This window comes from Physeter macrocephalus, chromosome 1 (assembly GCF_002837175.3).
Source record: "Physeter macrocephalus isolate SW-GA chromosome 1, ASM283717v5, whole genome shotgun sequence".
NCBI lineage: Eukaryota > Metazoa > Chordata > Mammalia > Artiodactyla > Physeteridae > Physeter > Physeter macrocephalus.
Genome location: NC_041214.2, coordinates 38,565,693 through 38,590,835, shown reverse-complemented (window position 1 = coordinate 38,590,835; position 25,143 = coordinate 38,565,693). Strand labels below are relative to the sequence as shown.

Here is a 25,143-nt window from a genome sequence, read left to right as displayed (position 1 = left end):
TCCGCGGCATGTGGGATCTTCCCGGACCGGGGCACGAACCCATGTCCCCTGCATCGGCAGGCGGACTCTCAACCACTGCGCCACCAGGGAAGCCCTTTAATCCATTTTGAGTTTATTTTTGTGTATGGTGTTAGAGAATGTTCTAATTCCATTCTTTTACATGTAGCTCTCCAGTTTTCCCAGCACCTGGCAAGAGTTTTAATGTTGCAGTTGCCTTAGGAGGTGGATAAGAGCTGAGGCAAGCAACAGACAACCAAAAAGCTTAAAAGGAAAAGCTAGGGGAATAGATATCCATAAGACATGGTTCTAGGAATTCTAGAATGCCACACATACGTGGAGTTGTGTGCATGCTTGTGGAAGACCTGAGGCTACCCGAAATTCTTGCCTGTGCCTAATTTTGAGGCTCTGCACAAACAGGAAGTGAAAGCCAATTTTCAACTGCCAGGCTGTGTTCTAAAGATGTGCCCTGGGCTTCCCTGGTGGCGCAGTGGTTGAGAACCGCAAAAAAAAAAAAAATTTTTTTAATTAAAAAAAAATAAAGATGTGCCCTTACGTACACAGTCCCTTGGCAAAGACCAGGGAATTCTTTTGGTCCCAGATGTTTAAGGAAATCTCTGTCCAATCGTTAGCTGACAGCTAAGCTAAATGAGTAGAGACTTCATTGGCCACACATGGCAAAAGATACAGACTTTACAGAACATGTTCAGAAAAGTCACTGAACCACTATAACAAGCAGCAATAACAACAAACCCTGAGGAGGGAGATGAATCTGATTTCCAGAATTGCCATGTTATATTATTTTAAAAGTCCAGTTTTCAACAAAAGATTGAGATATGCAGAGAAACAATGTATGGCCCATACACAGGAAAAACAATAGAATCTATCCTTGAAGAAGCTGAGACATTGGGTTTACTACACAAAGAATGTAAATCATTTATTTTATTTTTTAAAATGTATTAAATTTATTTTATTCACTTTATTTTTGGCCGCATTGGGTCTTTGTTGCTGCGTGCGAGCTTTCTCTAGTTGTGGTGAGCAGGGGCTACTCTTTGTTGTGGTGCGAGGGCTTCTCATTGCGGTGGCTTCTCTTGTTGCGGAGCACGGGCTATAGGCGTGCAGGCGTCAGTAGTTGTGGCACACGGGCTCAGTAGTTGTGGCTCACGGGCTCTAGAGCGCAGGCTCAGTAGTTGTGGCGCACAGGCCTAGTTGCTCCACAGCATGTGGGATCTTCCCGGACCAGGGATCAAACCCATGTCCCCTGCATTGGCAGGCAGATTGTTAACCACTGCACCACCAGGGAAGCCCATAAATCATTTATTTTAAACATGTTCAAGGGGCTAACAGAAACCATGTCTAAAGAATTAAGAGAAAGTTTTTTTTTTTTAAATGCTTCACCAGGGGTCTTCCCTGGTGGCGCAGTGGTTGAGAGTCCGCCTGCCAATGCAGGGGACGCAGGTTTATGCCCCGGTCCGGGAAGATCCCACATGCCACGGAGCGGCTAGGCCCGTGAGCCATAGCCACGGAGCCTGTGCTCCGCAACGGGAGAGGCCACAACAGTGAGAGGCCCGCGTAAGGCAAAAAAAAAAAACAACAAACCAACCATAAAATGCTTCACCAAATAGAGAATATCGATAAATATATAGAGATAATATTTTTAAAAGCAAATGGAAATTCTGTATTTGGAAATTATTGTAACTGGAATAGAGGGCCTCAGTGTTAGATTTGAGTAGGCAGAAGAATCAGTGAGCTTGAAGATAGGTCAGTTCCTAGTCCTGAGGAACAGGGGGAAAAATGAAAAGTGATCGTAGCCTCAGAGACCTGTGAGATCCCAATAAACATAGCAACGTACACACAAGGGAAGTCCCAGAAGGAGAAGAGAAAGAAAAGGAGGCAGAAAGAATATTTGAAGAAATAATGGCTGAAAACTTAATTTCAGAAACGTTAATCTACAAACTCAAAAAGCTCAAAGAACTCCACATAGAATATAAACTCAAAGAGATCCAGCCTACACACATTATAATCAAACTATCAAAAGACAAAACAAGACTCTTGAAAGCAGAAAGAGAGAAGCAATTCATCATGTAAAAGAAATCTTACTAATAAGAGTAACAGCTGGTTTCTCATCAGAGTCAAGGGAGTCAGAAGGCAGGGGCATGGCACTCAAGGCGCTGAAAGAAAAATACAGTCAGTCAAGAACTCTATATCCATGATGGACAAATTAAGATATTCTATTTATTATTACCTGTTTGTTATTAAACAAAAACAGAAATAAAGAGCAACAGTAAATATAACAGCAAAGTAAATTTAAAGACAGTACAAATCTATTTTTTGTAAATCTTTATTTCTCTTATCTGATTTAAAAGTCAACTACATAAAGCTATAATTATAAATCTGTGTTGATGGGCACACAATGTATGAAAATGTAATTTGTGACAATAACAACACAAAGGAACAGGGGAAATGGAGCTAACTCCTGTAGAAAAAGGTTTTGTATAGTACAGGCATACCTTGTTTTATTGGGCTTCACTTTATTGCACTTGACAGATAATGCATTTTTTACAAATTAAAGGTTTGTGGCAACGCTGAACTTTTCCAGCAACGTATGCTCACTTCATATCTGTTACGTTTTGGTAATTGTTGCAATATTTGGAATTTTATTCTTATTATATTTGTTACGGTGATGTGTGATCCGTGATCTGTGATGTTCCTATTGTGATTATTTGGGGGTGTCACGAACCACACCCATATAAGATGGCAAATTTAGTAAATGTGTGTTTAGACTGCTCCACCAAACAGCCATTTATTTCCTCATCTCTCTCCCTCTCCTCAGACCTCCCTCTTCCCTGAGACACAACAATATTGAAATTAGGCCTATTAATAACCCTATAATGGCCTCTAAGTACTTTAAGTGAAGAGTCTCACGTCTCTCACTTTAAATCAAAAGCTAGAAATGGTTAAGCTTAGTGAGGAAAGCATGTCAAAAGCCCAGATAGGCCAACAGCTAGGCCCAGTGCACCAAAGAGTTAGCCACATTGTGAATGAATGCAAAGGAAAAGTTCATGAAGGAAATTTAAAGTGCTACTCCAAGGAACACATGAATGATAAGAAAGCAAAACAGCCTTATTGCTGATATGGAGAAAGTTTTAGTAGTCTGGATAGAAGATCAAACCAGCCACCACATTCCCTTAAACCAAAGCCTAATCCAGAGCAAGACCTTAACTCTCTTCAATTCTATGAAGGCTGAGAAAGGTAAGGAAACTGCAGAAGAAAAGTGTGAAGCTTAGCAGAGTTTGGTTCATGAGGTTTAAGGCAAGAAGCCATCTCTGTGACATCAGAGTGCAAGGTGAAGCAGTGAGTGCTGATGTAGAAGCTACAGCAAGTTATCCAGAAGATCCAGCTAAGATCATTAATGAAGGTGGCAACACTAAACAAATTTTCAATGTACATGGACTGCCTTCTGTGGGAAGAAGATGCCATCTAGGACTTTCATAGCTAGAGAGGAGAAGTCAATGCCTGGCTTCAAAGCTTCAAAGGACAGGCTGACTCTGTTGTTAGGGGCTAACATTGCAGTTAACAATGCAGCTAACATTGAAGCCAATACTCAGATTCTGAAAATCCTGGGACCCTTAAGAATTATGCTATCTACTCTGCCTGTCCTCCATAACAACAAAACCTGGATGACAGCACATCTGTTGATAACATGGCTTACTGAATATTTTAAGCCCACTACTGAGACCTGTTGCTCAGAAAATAAGATTCCTTTCAAGATGACTACTCATTGAGAATGCACCTGGTCACCCAAGAGCTCTGAGGGAGATGCACAATGAGATGCATGTTGTTTCCATACTTGCCAACACAACATCCATTCTGCAGCCTATGGATGAAGGAGTAATTTTGACTTTCAAGCCTTATTATTTAAGAAAGAAATACATTTCCTAAGGCTGCCATAGAGAGTGATCCCTCTGATGGATCTGGGCAAAGTCAACTGAAAACCTTCTGGAAAGGATTCACCATTCTAGATGCCATGACAAACATTCAATGATTCATGGGAAGAGGTCAAAATATCAACATAAACAGGAGTTTGGAAGAAGTTGATTCCAACTGTCATGGATGACTGTGAGGGCAGAGGAAACAACTGCAGATGTGGTGGAAACAGCAAGAGAACTAGAATTAGACGTGGAGCCTGAAGATGTGAATTGCTACAATCTCATGATAAAAGTTTAACAGATGAGTTGCTGCTTATGGATGAACAAAGAAAGTGGGTTCTTGAGATGGAATCTACTGGTGAACATGCTGTGAAGACAGTTGAAATGACAAAGGTTTAGAATATTACATAAACTTAATTGATAAAGCAATGGCAGGCTTTGAGATGATTGACTCCAATTTTGAAAGGTCTACTGTGGGTAAAATGCTATCAAACAGCACTGCATGCTACAGAGAAATCATTCATGAATGAAGAGTCAATTGATGGGCAGACTGCATTGTTGTCTTATTTTAAGAAACTGCCAGTCACCCCGGCCTTCAGCACCACCACCCTGATCAGTCAGCAGCCATCAACACTGAGGCGAGACCCTCCACCAACAAAAAGATTACAACTCACTGAAAGCTCAGATGATGGTTAGCATTTTTCAGCAATAAAGTGTTTTTTAATTAGGGCATGTACAGTTTTTTAGAGATAATGCTATTGCACACCTAGTAGACTACCGTATATTGTAAACATAACTTTTATATTCACTGGGAAGCCAAAAAAAATTTGTGTAACTCACTTTGTGATATTTGCTTTATTGCAGTGGTCTGGAACTGAACCTGCAGTATCTTCAAGCTGTATCTGTATTGAAATTTAGCTTTATTAATATGAACTAAATTGTTATAAGTTAACATGTTAGTTGGAATACCCAGGACAAACACTAAGAAGATAACTATAAATTATAAAAGAAATGACAAGAGAATTAAAATGGTACACTAGAAAATATCTAACACAAAAGAAGGCAGTGATGGAGGCCTACAGAAACAAAAAAGAACAGATAAAAAACAAATCACAAAATGGCAGGTGTAAAATCTACATTATCGGTAATACATTGAATGTAAATAGATTAAACTCTAATTATAAGGCAGAGAGTAACAGAATGAATATAAAACATCCAATTATATACTGTCTATAAAACATGTGCTTTAGATTCAAAGACACAAATAAGTTGAAAGTCAGAGGATGAAGAGAAATACCATGGCAACAGCATCCAAAAGAGAGCTGTAAGGGCTGTACTACTAAATAAATGAGAAAATATTTTGAGATTAATGAAAGCAAAAATATAACATTCCATTTCACTGCAGTGAAAGCAGTGCTTAGAAGGAAATTAAGCTGTAAACACAGTAAAAAGAAAGGTCTCAAGTCTATAATCTTCCAGTTTAAGAAACTAGACAAAAGTGCAGACTAAAATCCAAAGCAGGCAGAAGAAAACAATAGAAATTAGAGAATAAATAAATGAAGTAGGGATTCAAAAAAAATATAGAGAAAAATAAACAAAACAAAGTTCCTTTACAAAAATCAACAAAGTTGACAAACTTGTAGCTAGAATGACCAAGAAAAGAAGACGACTGAAAATCAGGAATGAAGAGGGGGAAATTCTACTAACCTCACAGAAATAAAAAATTTATTAGAGTACTATGAATAATTACATACCACCAGATCTGCTAACCCAGATGAAGTGAACAAATTCCTAGAGAGATAAACTATCAAAACTGTTTCAAGAAGAAATAGAAAATATGAGTAGGCCTATAACACGTAAAGACATTGAATTTGTAATAAAAAAAAAAACTCCCCAGAAAGAAAAGCTCAGGACCAGGTGACTTCACTGGTGGATTCTACAAAACATTTGAAGAATTAATACCAGTCTTTCACAAACTCTTAAAAAACTGAAGAGGGGGGAAACACTTCCCAACTCGCTCTGTGAAGTATTAACCTCATACCAAAACCAGACAAAGGCATCTCAAGAAAAGAACACTACAGACCCAATATCCTTTATGAATGTAGATGCAAAAATTATCAACAAAATAATATTGAACCAAATCTATCACCATCTAGAAAGTCTTATACACCATGAATATCCCTTATGAATACAGATGCAAAAGTCATCAAAAAAATACTATCAACCCAAATCTATCAATGCTTAAAAAGTATTATATACTATGACCAAGTGGGATTTATCCCAGGAATGCAAGATATTTTCAACATATAAAAATAAGTCAGTGTAATACACTGTATAATAAAGGGGGTAAACACTTGATTATCACTATTAATGGAGAAAAAGAATTTGAAACCCTTTCATGATAAAAACACTAAACACCACTAGGAGTAGAAGGAAACTTCTTCACCTATGAAAAGCCCACAGCTAACATCATACTTAATGATGAACGACTGAAAGCTTTTCCCCTAAGATCAGAAATGAGGCAAGGATGTCCACTCTCACCACATCTACTCAACCCTGTACTAGAGGTTCTAGCCAGAACAATTAGGAAGGGGGAAAAAAAAGGAATTCATATAAAAAGAAGAAGTTAATCTATTTGTAGATGACATGATCTGGTATATAGAAAATCCTAAAAACTCTACCAGTACATTATTAGTGCTGATAAGTTCAGCAAGTTTGCCAGACACAAGATCAAGATAAAAAACCAACTCTATTTTTATACACTTGCAATTAACAATCCAAAAATGAAATTAAGAAAACAATTCCATTTATAATAGCATCCAAAAAATACTTGGGAATAAAAATAAAAGGAGTATAAAAATTTGTACACTAAAAATGACAAAACTAAATAAATGGGAAGAAATCCTGTGTTCATGAACTGGAAGATTTAATATTATTAAAATGGCATTCCCCAAATTAATCTCCAGATTTAATACAATACCTATCAAAATTCCACTGATTTTTTTTTTTGACAGAAATTGACCAGGTGACCCTAAAAAGTTCATATGGAACTGCAAAGGACCCAAAATAGCCAAAACAATTTTGATAAAGAACAAAGAGGACTCAACACTTCCCAATTTAAAAACTTACTACAATGCTACTGTCACAAGGACAAGTGTGGTACTTGCTTTAGGACAGACATACAGATCAATGGAATAGAATTGAGTCTAGAAATAAACCTGTATATTTATGGTCAATAGATTTCAGTAAGGGCACTAAGACAATACAATGGGGAAAGAATAATGTCTTTCAACAAATGGCACTGGGACAGCTAGATGCTCACTTGCAAAAGAATGAATTTGCACCCTTATCTCACCACAACACATAGACAAATTAACTTCAGTGGATCGTAGATCTAAGCGTAAGAGCTCAAACAATAAAACTCTTAGAGGAAAACATAGCTGTAAGCCTATGACCTTTAATTAGGTATGACACCTAAAGCACAAGCAACCAAAGAAAAAAGATAAATTTGACTTCATCTTAAAATTTTCATCACAAAATTAAAAACTTTTGTGTACCAAAAAACGGTATCAAAAAATGAAAAGACAACCAACAAATGGAGAAAATATTTGCAGATCACTTACCTGATAACGGTCTAATATCCAAAATAGACAAAGAACTCTTACAACTAAATAATAAAAAGACAATCCAATTTTTTAAATGGGCGTAAGATTTTAATAATTTCTTCAAAGAAGATATATCGGTGGCCAATAAGCACTTGGAAAGATGTTCAGCGTTATTAGCAACTAGGGCAATGAAATCACAACCACGATGAGAAACCACAACCACTGAGATGGCTGTGATTTTAACAAACAGACAATAACAAGCATTAGCAAGGATGTGGAGAAATTTGAATTCTTATACATTGCTAATAGGGATGCAAAATGATGCAGCCCCTTTGGAAAACAGTCTGACAGTTCCTCAAATAATTAAACATTGACTGGTATGACCCAGCAATTACACTCCTAGATATATACCCAAGGAGTTGAAAAACATATTCACATATAAAATTGTACACGAATATTCATGGCAGCATTATTCCTAATAGCCAAAAAGTGGAAACAACGCAATGTCCACTAACTTAATGGATAAACAAATGTGGTATATCTATACAATGAAATACTATTCAACCATAAGAAGGGAGAACTTATACATACTACACAAGGATAAACCTTGAAAACATTACACTAAGTGGAAGAAGGCAGGAACGAAAGGCCACATATTGTATGATTCCATTTATATAAAATGTTCAGAATGGGCAAATCCGTAGAGATAGAAAGTGTATTAGTCGTTGCCATGGGATGGGGGGAGGGAGAATGGACATGACTGCTCGTGGGTACAGGGTTTCTTTTGGGGGTGAGGGCACTGAGCCGGCCGCCTGTGGGTCAGCACTGGCCCAGGTGGGTTTCCCTCAGCAGGGCTGTGGGCAGGCCCTCCTCTCGAGAGGCCATGGTGGGCACTGGGGCGGACAGGCTGCCAGCAGGCCGTGGCTTTACCTTCTCTTAGAACAGGACTTTTTAAGCCCATCTTTGTCTCTCACTCCCTCTGCGTGGAAGACCACAGAGAGGCACAGCTGCACCCCCATGAGAAACCACATGGACAGCCGCTTCCCCCAGGCCTCATTCCACCAAAAATACACTGGGTGTCTGCCCCTGTGTTATGGTCAAGATAGCCATCTATCTGCTTCCTGAGTTTCAGGATCACAGCTGACAGAAGCGTATCACAACCGTGAGTCATACGTGCTTTTTTTTCCTGAAAATGATTTACTTTGCTTATTTCCCCCCTACCCTCCACTTTGTTCTGCCATCTGGCAACTCCTTTTTATCATAAAAATCATAATTTCTTGTCCCCCTCACTTCTACTTCATGAGCAGTTAGTTAGTTCTAAACTGTCAGTAGATAGTAACTCAGGGAAAGTTCTCAGTACTCTGCTCAGGAGAGCAAAATGTGCATCCAGCAGGTGCTTCAAAAATGTTTGCTGGGCTTCCCTGGTGGCGCAGTGGTTGGGAGTCCGCCTGCCGATGCAGGGGACACGGGTTCGTGCCCCGGTCCGGGAAGATCCCACATGCCGCGGAGCGGCTGGGCCCGTGAGCCATGGCCGCTGAGGCTGCGCGTCCGGAGCCTGTGCTCCGCAACGTGAGAGGCCACAGCAGTGAGAGGCCTGCGTACCGCAAAAAAAAAAAAAAAATGTTTGCTGGGTGAAGTAGCTCCACCAAGTCTGTATTTAGGCCTGGCCTCTGTCTCTCTCCGGATGATTTGAATCATCTTGGCAGGAAGCAACAATATGCATTTCTGAGATGATTTCTGTTTCCCTGGAGCAGGGGCGGCCACATCCGGAGCCGTGTGCCCCCCCAGCTCGCCCCTCCCAGGTCTGCGCCAGCATCTTGTGGGAGAGGTCCCCGTCCCGTTCTGGGGGGACCTCCTGGGTTTCCTCAGGAATCCTGAGCTGTTCCTGCAAATTCCCTGAAGGCCGGCTTGACTCATTCTAGGCCTTTGCAAGCGGGCAGTGAGTCAGCGGGTCTTTGCTTCTTTCCCACGTGGATGATTCAATACACATCCCACAAATGAGAAAACTAGGGCACAGCAAGGTTCAAACAAATAGTCGAGGTCTACATAGTGAAGAGTAAACAGGGAGGCCAAGAAAGTGAAGCTGGTCAGTCTGACCCTAGGATCTATGCTCTTTATTATCCCGCCTGAAAGCCAGGAAGGGGTCTGGAAAGCCACACTGTGGGGGGAATGGGGAAAGAATTTCATTTTTTACTTCATGTAATTATGTATAGCTATATGCACATACTGTTTTTAAAAACCTAATTTATAAAGGAGATGAAACGAAATAGCCATACATTGAAGAGGCAAATCACAGAAAGCTAACTATCCATTTTCTTTAAAAGCTACAGATTTTCCACCTTAAAAATGATCTGAAACAGTTACTAGGCATAGAGTCAAAGTGACTTTGAAATGTTGGATACAAATAATACAGACCAGCGGCCTAAAGAATGTCTTCACACACTGAATATGATTTTGCACGTGCAGTTCATATTTTGGGAGGTCTTCGCTCTGTCCCTGGTGGGCTTTCCAAAGACACCTGTTGAGTGACTGAATAAAGACTAAGCGGGCCAAACCCCCCACCGTTCCTGCAGCCCGTCTGCAAAGAGAAGGCCCTGCCAGCGGACTGGGAATGAATTCCCAGCATTGTTCCACCCTGCACAGTTGGGCAGCCGGAAGGCTCTTGCCCAGAGCTAGTGTGATTTATTAAGGTGTCTGGAATCCCTGGATGAGACACGCTGTGCACAAGAACCCTATGACTCATCTGTTCCCATCGCTGCCCTCTCTTCAGCACTTTTTTCCAGCCTCTCTCTCCGGGGCACTGCACTCTTTCTTTCCAGTTATTCTGAGTCCTGCCTGACACATTCCGATCACTGACAGAAAGGCAGATGTGAGAAAAGCTTCCCTTCTATTTTTAAAAGCTGCCTCAGGATCCACATTGCTGATGCTGCTGGCGGCTCTGGCACGATCAGTCCGGGGAGATGAATTCTGGCCAACCAGAATGGAAAAGTCCCCATGGCAGCCATTTCTAATACGGCTTTTGCTTTGAGAGTTTGTTTCTTACCCTAGAAAATGTTTGAGGCTTCTGAAATACCTGTATATCCTGGGTGTCCCTTGATCAACAGCAAGAACACACACAAAACCTGCTGTTTTGTGGACATGTAAAATATAAACTGACATTTATTTTTGTTTGCGCTCTTAAAACAATTGTGTAATGGAAGATCTGCTGGAGGAAGACGTGGCTTGAAAAATAGAAATACCAGAAAATGTCTCACGAATTTGCACTTAAGAGGAAAAGACACTGGCGAAATCTGTCTCCCTACCTCTTCCCATGGCTCCCAGGATGGGCTCTGGGGCGAAGAAGTGGTCCCGGTGCTGTGAGCTTTGGCCTGTGCCAGTGCAGGGGGAGCCCACCCCACACCCCCTAGTCCTTCTCATACAACCGCCCGTAGAGAGCTGCCGTCACCAGGCCAGAGGACAGTCCACTCTTCCTCAGGAAATAGTGATCGTTCTCCCAGCCCAGCTGGTCAGGGGTTTCCAGGGTCATCCCTGAGGTCAGAAGCATTGGAAAGATATAGGAGGTACTGAAGTTCCCCCACAGGTGAAACTCAAATATCCCCGCAGCCTCTGTGACCTCCTGCCCACAGGTTTCAAAGCCAAGACCGCCACACTTGACCAGGGCACAGACTTGAACGTAGTAAGTGCCGTGCACAGTGTGAAGGCCGTCAAAGACCCCCAGGGCATACAGCTCCTTGGACAGAGTGGGCCTCTGGTAAAGCAAATGACAGCAAAGGCTATTTGCGCAGACTCGGAGGTAGCCTTCCTTGCCCCACACGGGAACCAGGGTGAAATTGTCATACATCATCTCAGAGTTAAACGTGGGAGGGGCATTTGTGTTCCATTTGGGGGCTCCATCACAGTGGACGTCCTGAGCATCCTTCTCAGAGTATAGATCCCCTGCCAAGATTTTTAAAAACTTACTATGGGATGGGTCCATTTTCCCTGTGGTATTCCCTGTACCAATGAGACCCTGTGGATTTTTGGCTACCTGGGCAATTATAAGGTGACCTTCAGGGCTTTCCATGTCATGGTGCCAAAAGGACTTCAGAGGGGTGTGTATGCCACTTCCTGTCATCCCCAGAGATGGATGGTGGATGTTCGCAGCCAGAAAGTTGACGCCAAAGGCGATGGCGAAACCTCTCTGAATCTGAATGGCTGCCAAGAGTGGGAGCTGGTTCATCCAGGCGGTCGGATACACGACATGCTTCACCTCCGAGTCTCTGAGGAGCCTGACAGCAGGGTGTAAGAACAATATGTCAAAGCAAGTGAACATGCCAAACTTGCCAGCAAAGGGGGTATCAAAGGTGATGTGATCCACTTCCGGGGGGGTATTGAACGCTGCTTCAAAGTAGAGGTTTTGTTTGCGGTAGCTGTCAACCAGGGTTCCGTTACTGCTGAACACCACGTTCGTGTTATACTGGTATCTGCCATCATTTGGGCACCCTGGGTCACTGCTATGACAAGGCTGCTTTGTCCCAAGATTGGCCACCAGGAACATCTCTCCCTTGACAGCCATACAACTCAGACGCTGGAGGACCTAGAGGGGAAAAAAAAAAGTGTAAATAAAGGAAATTTTTAAACCCTGCCTTTTTCTTACAATTTTAAAATAGTACCTGTATTGTATCAATAATATATAAATAGCTATCATAAATCAATAAGAAAAAAGTAACCACTACTGAAAGCGTGCAAGGATATGAACAGGTGGTTCATAGATGAACAAGTACAAATGGCCAACATTGACAAGATGCTCAGTCTCATTAGCAGTAAGGAGATACAAATTAAAATGATAATGAGGTATCATTTTTCACCTCTATAAGATTGGCAAAAATTAAAAAGACTATTCTATCTTGCATTGACCAAAGGATGAGCAAACAGGCACTCATGCACTATTACTGGGGATGCAAAGTGCAATCAAAATCTTTTAAAGGGAAAACTTGGTGCTCTTTAAAAAATAATTTTTAAAAGTGCTTACCTTGGGGGGGCTCCAATCAATATGGTGGAGCAAAAGGACATGGAGCTTACCTCCTCCCACAAATACATCAAAAATACAGCTACATCTGGAACAATTCTCACAAAATACCTACTGAACCCTGGTAGAATATCTCCAACACCCAAAATCGCAAGAAGGATCTCCACACAACTGGGTAGAGCGAAAGAAAAAAAGGGAATTGGGACAGGACTTGTGCCCCTGGGAGGTAGCTGTGAAAGAGAAAAGGTTCCCACACTCTGGGAAGCCCCTTCACTGGAGAGGAGGATCAGCCAGGCCACTGCCCTGCGATCCTCAGCCTGAGACGCGTATCCACTGGTACGTTCTGGGGCTGGGTGCTGAAACTCGGGCTTCAGAGGACAGACCTGGGGAGAGCACTGCGGTTGGCTGCAGAGACAGCCTGAAGGGGCTGGAGTGTGGTACGGGCTGCAACCAGCGGTATACATGGAGGAAGCCCGGGCCCTCCATAGAAGCGAAGAGCCTTTGTTAAGGAGCACGGAAGGGAGGGGCGAGTCTGCCATAGTAGCCTCACTTTCAGCATGCTCATGGCAGGTGTGCACCGCCACTGAAACCCCATTGTCAGCATGCATGTCGGCAAAGCGAGGGGTGGGGCCCACCACAGCAGCCTCTTTCTCCATGCGCTCCTCTACGAGCTCTGGGAGCGCACTAGTGGGTTGCCCACATGCAGAGGCGGGACTGAAATCTGAGCCCTCTCCCTGTGGCTGTGCAGATTTACCCTACTGGGGCCTGCTTTGTAAACTCAGCACCTGAGGGACACCCAAGCGGACAATGGGTGCTCCCGTGGCTGGGACAGGACTGGCCTTAGGTGGGCTTTGTGGGTGCATGTACATAGAGGCTGGGCCAGGGTCTGGGCTCCTTCCATAGCTCCCACAGCAGGTCCAGGTGTGTGACTACTGCAGTCTTGGTACCTGACTTCAATGGATTTTCACTGGTAGCCTTGTGAAAACAATGCCTGAGGGCCATCAGGGCTGACTGCCAGCATTCCCCAGGTTGAGATGGGGCTAAAGGCAGTGCCAACAACAGTGTACTTTGTAAGCACACAACAGGTGACACCACAGAGCACCCTCACGGGTGAACAGCTCTGGCAGAGGAATATTCACTGGGTCCTATCCCAGTGGGAACACTCCAATCCTGCCTACTTCGTACCCCAGCTCAGAAATGGATCCTAGGGCCTTCTACTCCAACAACTAGGGAGCAAACCCTGCTCAATACCCAGTGCAGGCTCTGGTCACCACAACACCACCACACCTCCTATCAAGGGCATAATGGCCAGCACACACTGAGGAAAGAGGTTGCAGGCATTCATAGTGAAAACAGCCCTCATACCAAAAAATATTAAACCCCCACAGCTACACAGGGACACTCCCACATAAAAATAGCCTTCCAGGACCACAGTAGAGAATTGTTTCTCCCAAACTCACAGAGTAAGAGAAATATAAATAAAATAAAGAAGCAGAGGAGCCACTCCCAATTAAAAGATCAAGAGAATTCCCCTGAAAGAACAAACAATGAAACAGATCTCTTTAACAGACACCAAGTTCAAAAAGGAGATAATGAAAATACTAAAGGAATTAAGAAGGACTATTGATAGAAATGCAGATTACTGTAAAAAGGAACTAGAAAGTATAAAGAGGAGCTAAGAAAAATTAGAAAACTCATTTGCCCAGACAAAAGCTGAGCTAAAGGCAATGAACAGCAGATTGAATAAGGCAGAAGAACAAATAAATGATCCAGAAGGTAGAATAATGGAAATCACCCAATCAGAACAGCAGACAGAAAGCCAAATAAAAAAAAAATGAAAGCAATATAAAAGACCTATGGGATAATGTAAAACAGGCCAATCTACACATAATAGGGATTCCAGAGGAAAAGAAAGAGAAAAGGAGATCGAAAATGTATTTGAAGAAATTACGGCTAAAAACTGCCCAAACCTAAAGAAAGAAGGTGAACCAAAACAGACCTACACCAAGACATACTATAATTAAAATGGCAAAAGTTAAAGATAGAGGATTCTAAAAGCAGCAAGAGAAAAACAGAGTTAATTACAAGGGAACCCCCATAAGGCTACCAGCTGATTTCTCTACAGAAAAGCTGCAGTCCAGAAGGGAGTGGCAAACTGCAACCTAGGATACTCTATCCTAAGCTGCAACCTAGGATACTCTACCTAGCAAGATTATCATTTAGGATAGAAGGAGAGAGAAAGACTTTGCCAGACAAGCAAAAGCTAAAAGAATAGAGCAGTAGTAAACCTATCCTAAGGGAAATATTGAAAGGTCTTCTCTAAATAGAAAAGAAGAAGGAATCTATAGGAAAGAGGAAAATCAAAATTGGAAAATAAATCACTTAAATAAGCCAGTATACAGATTAAAAAAAAAAATTCTGTGAAAGCAGTGATAACCACAATGAACAGCAAACAGATGAATATGAAGGTGTAAAATCATAAAATAATTAAAATCATAAAATGTGAAAGAGGAGAGTATGAAAACGTAGATTATCTTTCTAGAACGTGTTTCAGTCTATATGACTACCAGTCTAAAGCAATTAGATATAGGAAGGGGTTAATGTGCTTGAAATACAGGGTAACCACAAATCAAAAACATACAATATATTCACAAAAACCAAAAAGAAGAGAACATAAGCATAATACAAAAGAAAATTCATCAAACCGCAAAAGGAAAAAGAAAAAGGAACAAAGAAGAAATTAAAAAATCAAGTAGAAAACAAGTTCTAAAGTGACAATAAATACATATCTATCAATAATTACCTTAAATGTCAGTGGACTAAATGCTCCAATCAAAAGTCACAGAGTGGAAGATTGGGTTAAAAAACAAGAGCCTACAATATGCTGCTTACAAGAGACTCACTTTAGGGCAAAGGACACACATAGATTGAAAGTGAGGGGGTGGAAAAATATTTCATGCAGACAGAAATGACAGGAAAACAAGGGTCACAATACTCATATCAGACAAAACAGATTTTAAAACAAGGGCCATAAAGAAAGATAAAGAAGGACTCTATATAATGACAAAAGGATCAATACAAGAAGGAGATATTACACTCATCAACATATATGCACCCAATACAGGAGCAACCAAATACATAAAACAAATACAGACATAAAGGGAGAAACTGACAGGAGCACAATAATAGGAGACTTTAACACCCCACTCACATCGATGGACAGATCTTCTAGACAGAAAATCAATATGGCAACAGAGACCCTAAATGATACAATCAAACAGTTGGACTTAATTGATATCTTCAGGACATTAAATTTTAAAAAATGCATTCTTTTCAAGTGCACATGGAACACTCTCTAGGATTGACCACATACTAGGGCACAAAATAAGCCTCAACAAATTTAAGAGGATAGAAATTATTTCAAGCATCTTTTCTGACCACAATGGCATGAAGCTATAAATCAACCACAGAAAAAGAAATGAGAAAAAAACAATTACATGAAGACTAAACAACATGCTACTAAAAAACCAATGGGTCAACAATGAAATCAAAGAAGAAATTAAAAAATACCTTGAGGCTAATGACAATGAAAACACAACCGTACAAAATCTATGGGATGCAGCAAAAGCAGTTCTTAGAGGGAAGTTCATAGTGATACAGGCCTTCCTCAAAAAACAAGAAAAATCTCAAACAAACAACCTAACCTACCACCTAAGAGAATTAGAAAAAGAAGGGCAAACAAAACCTAAAGTCAGCAGAAGGAAGGAAATAATAAAGATCAGAGAGGAAATGAATAAAATGGAGATTAAAAAACAATAGAAAAATATCAATAAAACCAAGAGCTGGTTCTTTGAAAGGGTAAACCAAATCAACAAACCTCTGCTCAGGCTCACCAAGAAGAAAAGAGAGGGGACCCAAATAAACAAAATACAAAATGAAAAAGGAGAAATAACAACCAATACTGCTGAAATACAGAAAACCATAAGAAAATACTATGAACAATTATACGCCAAAAAATTGGACAACTTAGAAGAAATGGACAAGTTTCTAGAATCATACAGCCCACCAAAACTGAATCAAGAAGAAATAGATAATTTGAACAGACTGATCACTACAAGTGAAATAGAATCTGTAATAAAAAAAAAAAGGAAAGAAAACTTCCTACAAACAAAAGTCCAGGACCAGATGGCTTCACTGGGGAATTCTGCCAAACATACGAAAAATAACTTATACTGATCCTTCTCAAACTCTTCCAAAAGATTGAAGAGGAGGGGCCACTCACAAAGACATTCTATGAAGCCACCATCACCCTGATACCAAAACCAGATAAACAACATGCTACTAAAAAACCAATGGGTCAACAATGAAATCAAAGAAGAAATTAAAAAATACCTTGAGGCTAATGACAATGAAAACACAACCGTACAAAATCTATGGGATGCAGCAAAAGCAGTTCTTAGAGGGAAGTTCATAGTGATACAGGCCTTCCTCAAAAAACAAGAAAAATCTCAAACAAACAACCTAACCTACCACCTAAGAGAATTAGAAAAAGAAGGGCAAACAAAACCTAAAGTCAGCAGAAGGAAGGAAATAATAAAGATCAGAGAGGAAATGAATAAAATGGAGATTAAAAAACAATAGAAAAATATCAATAAAACCAAGAGCTGGTTCTTTGAAAGGGTAAACAAAATCAACAAACCTCTGCTCAGGCTCACCAAGAAGAAAAGAGAGGGGACCCAAATAAACAAAATACAAAATGAAAAAGGAGAAATAACAACCAATACTGCTGAAATACAGAAAACCATAAGAAAATACTATGAACAATTATACGCCAAAAAATTGGACAACTTAGAAGAAATGGACAAGTTTCTAGAATCATACAGCCCACCAAAACTGAATCAAGAAGAAATAGATAATTTGAACAGACTGATCACTACAAGTGAAATAGAATCTGTAATAAAAAAAAAAAGGAAAGAAAACTTCCTACAAACAAAAGTCCAGGACCAGATGGCTTCACTGGGGAATTCTGCCAAACATACGAAAAATAACTTATACTGATCCTTCTCAAACTCTTCCAAAAGATTGAAGAGGAGGGGCCACTCACAAAGACATTCTATGAAGCCACCATCACCCTGATACCAAAACCAGATGAAGCCACTACCAAGTAAGAAAATTACAGGCCATTATCTTTGAGGAATATAGATGTAAAAATTCTCAGCAAAATATTAGCAAACTGAATCCAACAACACAAAAAAAAGATCATGCACCACAACCAAGTTGGCTTCATCCCAGGGTCACAAGGATGGTTCAATATAAGCAAATTAATGTGATACATCACATCAACAAAAAACAAAAAACACATGATCATCTCAATAGAGGCAGAAAAAGCATTTGATAAAACTCAACATCCATTCATGAAAAAAACTCTCACCAAAGTGGGTATAGAGGGAACATATCTCAACATAATAAAAGCTTTTTATGACAAACCCACAGCCAATATAATACTCAAAGGTGAAAAGCTGAAAGCCTTCCTGCTAAAATCTGGAACAAGCAAGGAAAAAGAAATAAAAGGTATCCAAATTGGAAGGTAAGAGGTAAAACTATCATTATGTGCAGATGACATGATACTATATATATATAGTCTATAGTAACACTAAAGACTCCACACAAAAACGACTAGAACTGATAAATGAATTCAGCCAGGTAGCAGGATACAAGATTAACATACAGAAATCAGCTGCATTTCTGTACACTAAAAATAAATTATCAGAAAGGGAATGTAAAAAAACAATCCCTTTTAAAAGTGCATCAAAAAAAAAAAAAAAAACAACTTAGGAATAAACCTGACCAAGGAGATGAAAGACTTATATGCTGAGAACTATAAAACATTAATAAAGGAAATTGAAGATGATTTAAAGAAATGGAGGGACTTCCCAGGTGGCGCAGTGGTTAAGAATCCGCCTGCCAATGCAGGGGACACAGGTTCGAGCCCTGGTCCGGGAAGATCCCACACACTGCAGAGTAACTAAGCCTGCAAGCCACAACTACTGAGCCCGTGAGCTGCAACTACTGAAGCCTGCGCACCTAGAGCCCTTGCTCTGCAACAAGAGAAGCCACTACAATGAGAAGCCCGCGCACCACAACGAAGAGTAGCCCCTGCTCGCCACAACTAGAGAAAGCCCACGTGCGGCAACGAAGACCAAACACAGCCAAAAATAAATAAATTAATTTTTAAAAATAATTTAAAAAAATAAAGAAATGGAAAGATATCCCATGCTCTTGGATTGGAAGAATTAATATTGTTAAAATGGCCATACCACCCAAAGCAGTCTACAGATTTAATGCAATTCCTATCAAATTACCCATGACATTTTTTCACAGAACTAGAACAAATAATCCTAAAATTTATATAGAACCATAAAAGACCCAGAATTGCCAAAGCAATCCTGAGGAAAAAGAACAAAGCTGGAGGCATAGCACTCCCAGACTTCAGACAATACTACAAAGCCACAGTAATCAAAACAGTGTGGTCTTGGCACAAAAACAAACATATGGATCAATGGGACAGAACAGAGAGCCCAGCAATAAACTCACACATCTACAGTGAGTTAATCTTCAACAAAGGAGGCAAGAATATACAATGGAGAAAAGACAGTCTCTTCAGTGAGTGGTGTTAGGAAAGCTGGACAGCCACATGTAAATCAATGAAGTTAGAACACATCCTCACACCATACACAAAAATAAACTCAAAATGGCTTAAAGACTTAAATATAAGACATGACACCATAAAACTCCTGAAAGAGAACATAGGCAAAACATTCTCTGATAGAAATTGTACCACTGTTTTCTTAGGTCAATCTCCCAAGGCAACAGAAATAAAAGCAAAAATAAACAAATGGGACCTATTCAAACTTTATAAGCTTTTCTACAGCAAAGGAAACCATAAACAAAACGAGAAGACAACCCACAGACGAGGATAAAATATTTGCAAATGATGCGACTGACAAGGGCTCAATTTCCAACATATACAAACAGCTCACACAACTCAACAACAAAAAAACAACCCAGTCAAAAAATGGGCAGAAGACCTAAACAGACATTTCTCCAAAGAAGACATACAGATGGCCAACAGGCACATCAAAAGATGCTCAACACTGCTAGTTATTAGAGAAATGCAAATCAAGACTACAATGAGGTAGCACCTCACACCGGTCAGAATGGCCATCATTAAAACGTCTACAAATAACAAATGCGGGAGAGAGTGTGGAGGAAAAGGAACCCTCTTACACTGTTAGTGGGAATGTAAATTAGTGCAGCCACTGTGGAAAACAGTGTGGAGGTTCCTCAAAAAACTAAAAACAGAACTACCACATGATCTAGCAACCCCATTCCTGGGAATATACCCAGACAAAACTATAATTCAAAAAGAAACCTGCATCCCTGTGTTCACAGCAGACTATTCACAGTAGCCAAGACATGGAAACAATCTAAATGTTCATCAACAGATGAATGGATAAAGAAAATGTGGTATGTGTGTATAGATATATACACATATACATATATACATACACACAATGGAATACTACTTAACCATAAAAAGAATGCAATAATGCCATTTGCAGCAACATAGATGGACTTAGAGATTATCATACTAAGTGACGTTAAGTCAGAAAGAGAAAGACAAATACCTTTGATATCATTTATATGTGGAATCTAAAATATACACAAATGAAGTTACCTATGAAACAGAAAGAGACTCACAGATATAAAGAACAGACTTCTGGTTGCCAAGGGGGGCTGGGGAGGGATGAATTGGGAGTTTGGGATTAGCAGATGCCAACTACTATATATAAAATAGATAAACAAGGTCCTACTGTATAGCACAGGGAACCATATTCAATATCCTGTGATAAACCATAATGGAAAAGAATATTAAAAAATAGTGAATATATGTAAGTATAACTGAATCACTTTGCTGTACAGCAGAAATTAACACAACATTGTATATCAACTGTACTTCGGTAAAAATAATAAAATTAAAAAAATAAAGATGTCAGTATCTATGAGATGCATAGAAAAGAATATAGGTGGATGCACTGATGGCAGTTTGTCTAGAAAGGGAGGTGGATGAGGGATGGGGTGTGGTGAAGGTGGGCTTTCATTTTTTTAACTTTGATTTGTTGTAGAAGCATATATTCATGCATTTCTTGTGTGATTAACAAATAGAACGATCCACAGATGAGTAAATGCCTCATAATAGCAGACATTCTTTAAGTGAATGACTGTGGCACACGGAGCTCGGGTTTGGTTCTCAGGCCCCTAAGGGCTCCTGTCAGTCTCATTCAACATGTCCTGGCTCTTGGCCCCTGGCTTGGTTCATCTCCGTGAGCCTCCCACCTCCTGAGGAAGAAGGCTGGTCCCCTTACATACTTCCGTGTCATGGAATCTGTGGGGCTCCAGGCATGGGTTCCACCTGACCAAGTGGGGAGAAGGCATGAAGTCCAAAAATGGGTAAATGGATGTTCTTGTAAAGTTGAATCCATGGATGCCATCTTCTGGAAACACTATAATCTGTACACCCTGCAAGTCAAAACATCAGAGAATAGTCCGTTAACAGATAATGGGAAGCACCCCTTCATTCCTCTGACAGCCGTCCTGCAGCTGCTCTGAACCAGGAACCACAGAGGTCCAGACATGGTAGCTGGACTCGGCAGGGATCTGAGCCTTGGTGGAGCCGTCTCACTTGGCCTAACTCTGAGGGAAGAAAGACAAAGTCTTCTAGGGACCAGCACCGTACCGAGGGCTGGTCAGGGAAGAAGGTTACAAGTGAGTCTGGCTGAAGGGAGCAGGAGTTTGGAGGGGTTTGGAGTTGGTGGCGGTGCCATGGGAGATGGAGCGGCGACTATAACAGGCCCGAGTATCAGGCTCAGCAGATGTGCTATCGCTAGTCCAGTGGGTGGTTTTCAACCTTCATTGTGCTTCTAAATCAGACAGGGGACTTCTGAAAACACAATCTTTGTTTAGCGGTGATGTAGCGGTGATGCTTGGGCCCATCCCTAAAAAGTCTGCTTCAATCAACTGTGGGTGGGGTCCCGGCAACAGGTCTCCACGTGATTCTAATGGGCCCCAGTGGGCTGGTGGGTGAAAGTCAATTGCATTGATTTCAGCATAGGAACCAGGACTTGCTCTAACTTGCATTTCTCCCACTGGGAGATAGGAGACTCCCATCAGAGCCCTGACCGCCCTACAGGCCTTCTCCCACACCTGGAGACCCTGGGGGTCCTTGCCTGTGACAGCCCGAGGCTCCCTGTGACAGTGGCAGCTACCTGAGGAAACCCAAACAAACAGGGCAGCCCTCAGCTCCAAGCGCCCGGGCCCCTTCGGCTGCCGCTCTCCACTTCCTTGGCTGAAAGTGTTAAGCCTGGAGCAACATCACCCCACAGTGAAGGTGGAGGAGGATGGTAGAGCAGGCATGAATAATCTAAAATAACAGGCAATTGGAGTCACTATTTCTGGAATGCACTGCAAACTCCTTATAATTTTTTTCCTGGTTATAAAAAAATTTTCAGGGCTTCCCTGGTGGCGCACTGGTTGAGAGTCCGCCTGCCGATGCAGGGGACACGGGTTCGTGCCCGGGTCCGGGAAGATCCCACATGCCGCGGAGCGGCTGGGCCCGTGAGCCATGGCCGCTGAGCCTGCGCGTCCGGAGCCTGTGCTCTGCAACGGGAGAGGCCACAGCAGTGAGAGGCCCGCGTACCGAAAAAAAAAAAAAAAAAAAAATTTTTCAAAAGTTTAAGTGTAGAAAATTTGGAAAACACAACATAAAGGAAGAATTCATAATCCTGTATCATGAAGATACTTATTGTTAACATCTTGCCTATTTTCATTTTTTCCCCCTCTCTGTATAGGTGTGTGCATGTATAATTGAGACAATAATAAACACACGGTTTTCCATCTTGACTCTCTCACTACAGAGCATCAAGACTACAAAGATACCTTCAGAAATATCACTTGTATTATATGCTGGATTATATTTAAGAGGACACCACAGTTTATCCTCTGTTATTGGGCATTTGAATTGTTCCCAACTTTTTGTAATAAAAAAACTGTGGTGACCATCTGCGTACAGCGTGCTCAAAACACTTCCTGAATGAGCGTTGTACACAAATCTTTGATTGGAGCTCTGATTATTTCTTTAGAATAAAGCCTTATAAGTGAAATACTGAGTCAAGTGTATTAAAAATTTTAAATTCTTAATATACATTGCCAAGTAGCTTGAAAAATTTTAAATTCTTAATATCCGTTGCCAAGTAGCTTTCCAGAAAGCTTACAGCAATGTACACTCCCTCCAGCAGAATACGAGGCTGGTCATCTTATTGCAAATTAGAAAGAAAAATTATCACAAACTTGGAAATAAAGCAAGACGAAGAATTTATGTATACATTCTTTGTATACGTATATCTTTCTACAATATACCAGGGTACTGACAAGCACACTCGAGGATTATTCATCTAGTGAATGTATCACTGTTTAACTTTGCTATTTAATAAAAGATCACCCTAAACATGACAGTTTTATTGCCCTGTAGGACATTAGCCCTTTTTGTATCTATTAGCAGATTCATTTCAACAATGAAATGAATCATTCATTTCAACATCTGCTCCTCAAGTTATCTTTTGAACCAGTTTTACCATTTTACTGGTTCCTGAGTTAATTAATGAGTTAAATAAGAGCTTTGACACATGTCCATTCTTCTCTATGTGTAAGAGTCATGTTTCTAACTTTTTGAAAATTATACTTGGACATGTTTTCCTTTATTAAAAACACAACTTTGAAAGCACTGAATGGTTTCCTATGGACATTAACAGTTGTGGATACATATTAGATTAATATTCAAATTAAATTGCATTTCCTGAATATACATCTGCCCCGAATGAGGACTCAGACTTGAGCCGGGACAGAACTTTGGGTCTGATGTGATTACCCATCCATTCTAGGAAGGAATTTGCATTCCTGATAAAGGGCTTTTGAGCAATTTTCTGACAGACCAGTGAGCTCAAGAACTCCTGGGGAATTCCAGGTGCCAACCCAGCTGACCACCCAGCCTAATATCTTTAAGCGCAACTCCTTTTCTTCCCTGTAAATGACAGAACTCAAGTGAGAACTCATTTAATTGGCCTGCAGGAACCTCTGCCCTTATAGCAAGTTTGATATAAAACTTTGACACATGCACGGCATCAACCTGTGTTAGAGGTTACTTTAACACATATAACCACGAAGGGGAGCCGAGATATCTGTAAGCCCTAAAAATGACTGGATCAACAGCTTTGTACCTGCTCCTGGACCACAAACAGAGAAGGAATGATGCCTGCTGGCAGAATGGGTTCAAGAAAAACATATGCTTCATTTGGGGGCAGGTGATTAAAATGCAGGGGAAAACTGCAGTCACAGTCTCTGGGTTGCAGTAAGGCATCTGCCGTGTCTTAGCATGGTCTTGTGGACAGGGTGGAGAAGAAGCGGGTGACATTTCAGCTGCCTGCAAGCCAACACCTCCGTGCAGAGAACGGACCCGTGTCAGGAGGAGGCCTGCAGGCACGGGCTGGGATGTTTTTACACCGGCTTCAGTGCAGACACAAATGAGGTATGTGCCCGAAGTGTGAATGACGTGAAGGTAACTGATATGCAGGATGTCTGTCAGTAAATATCCCCAAATAGCCCACCAGGATGAAATTTAATGGCATAAATGTGAGGCTTTGCTCTCGGGTTAAATAAATTAACCTTACAAGTACAGGACAGCCGTGGCAGCATGTGTGTCTGTGTGAAAAGGGCTCCGGAGCTTTGGCTGACAGCAAGCGTCTGATGAACCCACAGCAAGGTGTGGCTGCCAAAAGCTTTCCTTCTGAGGACAACACCTAGAATGAGAACGGTGGCAGGTTTCCTCCACCCTGCCCTCGACATAACCGCGTGCAGCTCAGGGCACGGACATAACCCGGAAAGTCTTGGGGGACAGGGCTGGAACCGCATCCCTCAGGGAACTGTGGATGGGACTGGAGAGAGACAGCCTGGGAGAGATGCTGGGGCCGTCCTCAGATCTGGGAAAGATGGCATGTGTGGGATGGGATTCAGTCTGTTCTGTTTGGCTAGGAGGACAGGACGATGGGTGGCAGTTACAGGGAGGCTGATTGTTGCTCATGGACAGGAAGCCCTTTCCAGAAGTTCCCAATGTCCTCACGTGGACAGTGAGTCCTGGGCCACTGGAGGCGTCCAGGGGAAGTTGGACGTCGGGCTGGGAAAAAAAGAGCAGCGTCACCCATCAGAACAACTGGACCGGGCCTTTAAGTGCCCTTCCAACATCTGTGTGTTACATATATAGGTACTACAGGCCACATTTTAAAAGGTAGCGATGGGCTTCCCTGGTGGCGCAGTGGTTGAGAGTCCGCCTGCCGATGCAGGGGACACGGGTTCGTGCCCCGGTCCGGGAGGATCCCACATGCCGCGGAGCGGCTGGGCCCGTGAGCCATGGCCGCTGAGCCTGCGCGTCCGGAGCCTGTGCTCCGCAACGGGAGAGGCCACAGCAGTGAGAGGCCCGCGTACCGCAAAAAAA

General features: G+C 41.5%; 1 protein-coding gene across 6 annotated transcripts in view; it reads right to left on the bottom strand.

The window, feature by feature from the left end:
* Positions 1-577: 577 nt before the first annotated feature.
* BTD (biotinidase) overlaps positions 578-25,143 on the bottom strand; it is a 70,646-nt gene continuing 46,080 nt past the window's right edge. For 2 of the 6 annotated variants that reach the window (XM_024115189.2, XM_007102246.2), the window contains 2 exons: positions 20,970-21,119; positions 10,662-12,107 (listed from right to left, as the gene is read on the bottom strand). In XM_024115189.2, the coding sequence (XP_023970957.1) occupies positions 10,935-12,107; positions 20,970-21,119 (1,323 nt within the window). In that variant the 3' untranslated portion in view covers positions 10,662-10,934. Of the gene's footprint in view, positions 2,169-4,766; positions 4,829-10,661; positions 12,108-20,969; positions 21,120-25,143 lie in introns of those variants that run through there. The other 4 variants (XM_055091236.1, XM_055091271.1, XM_055091256.1 and 1 more) reach the window with 4 other exon arrangements.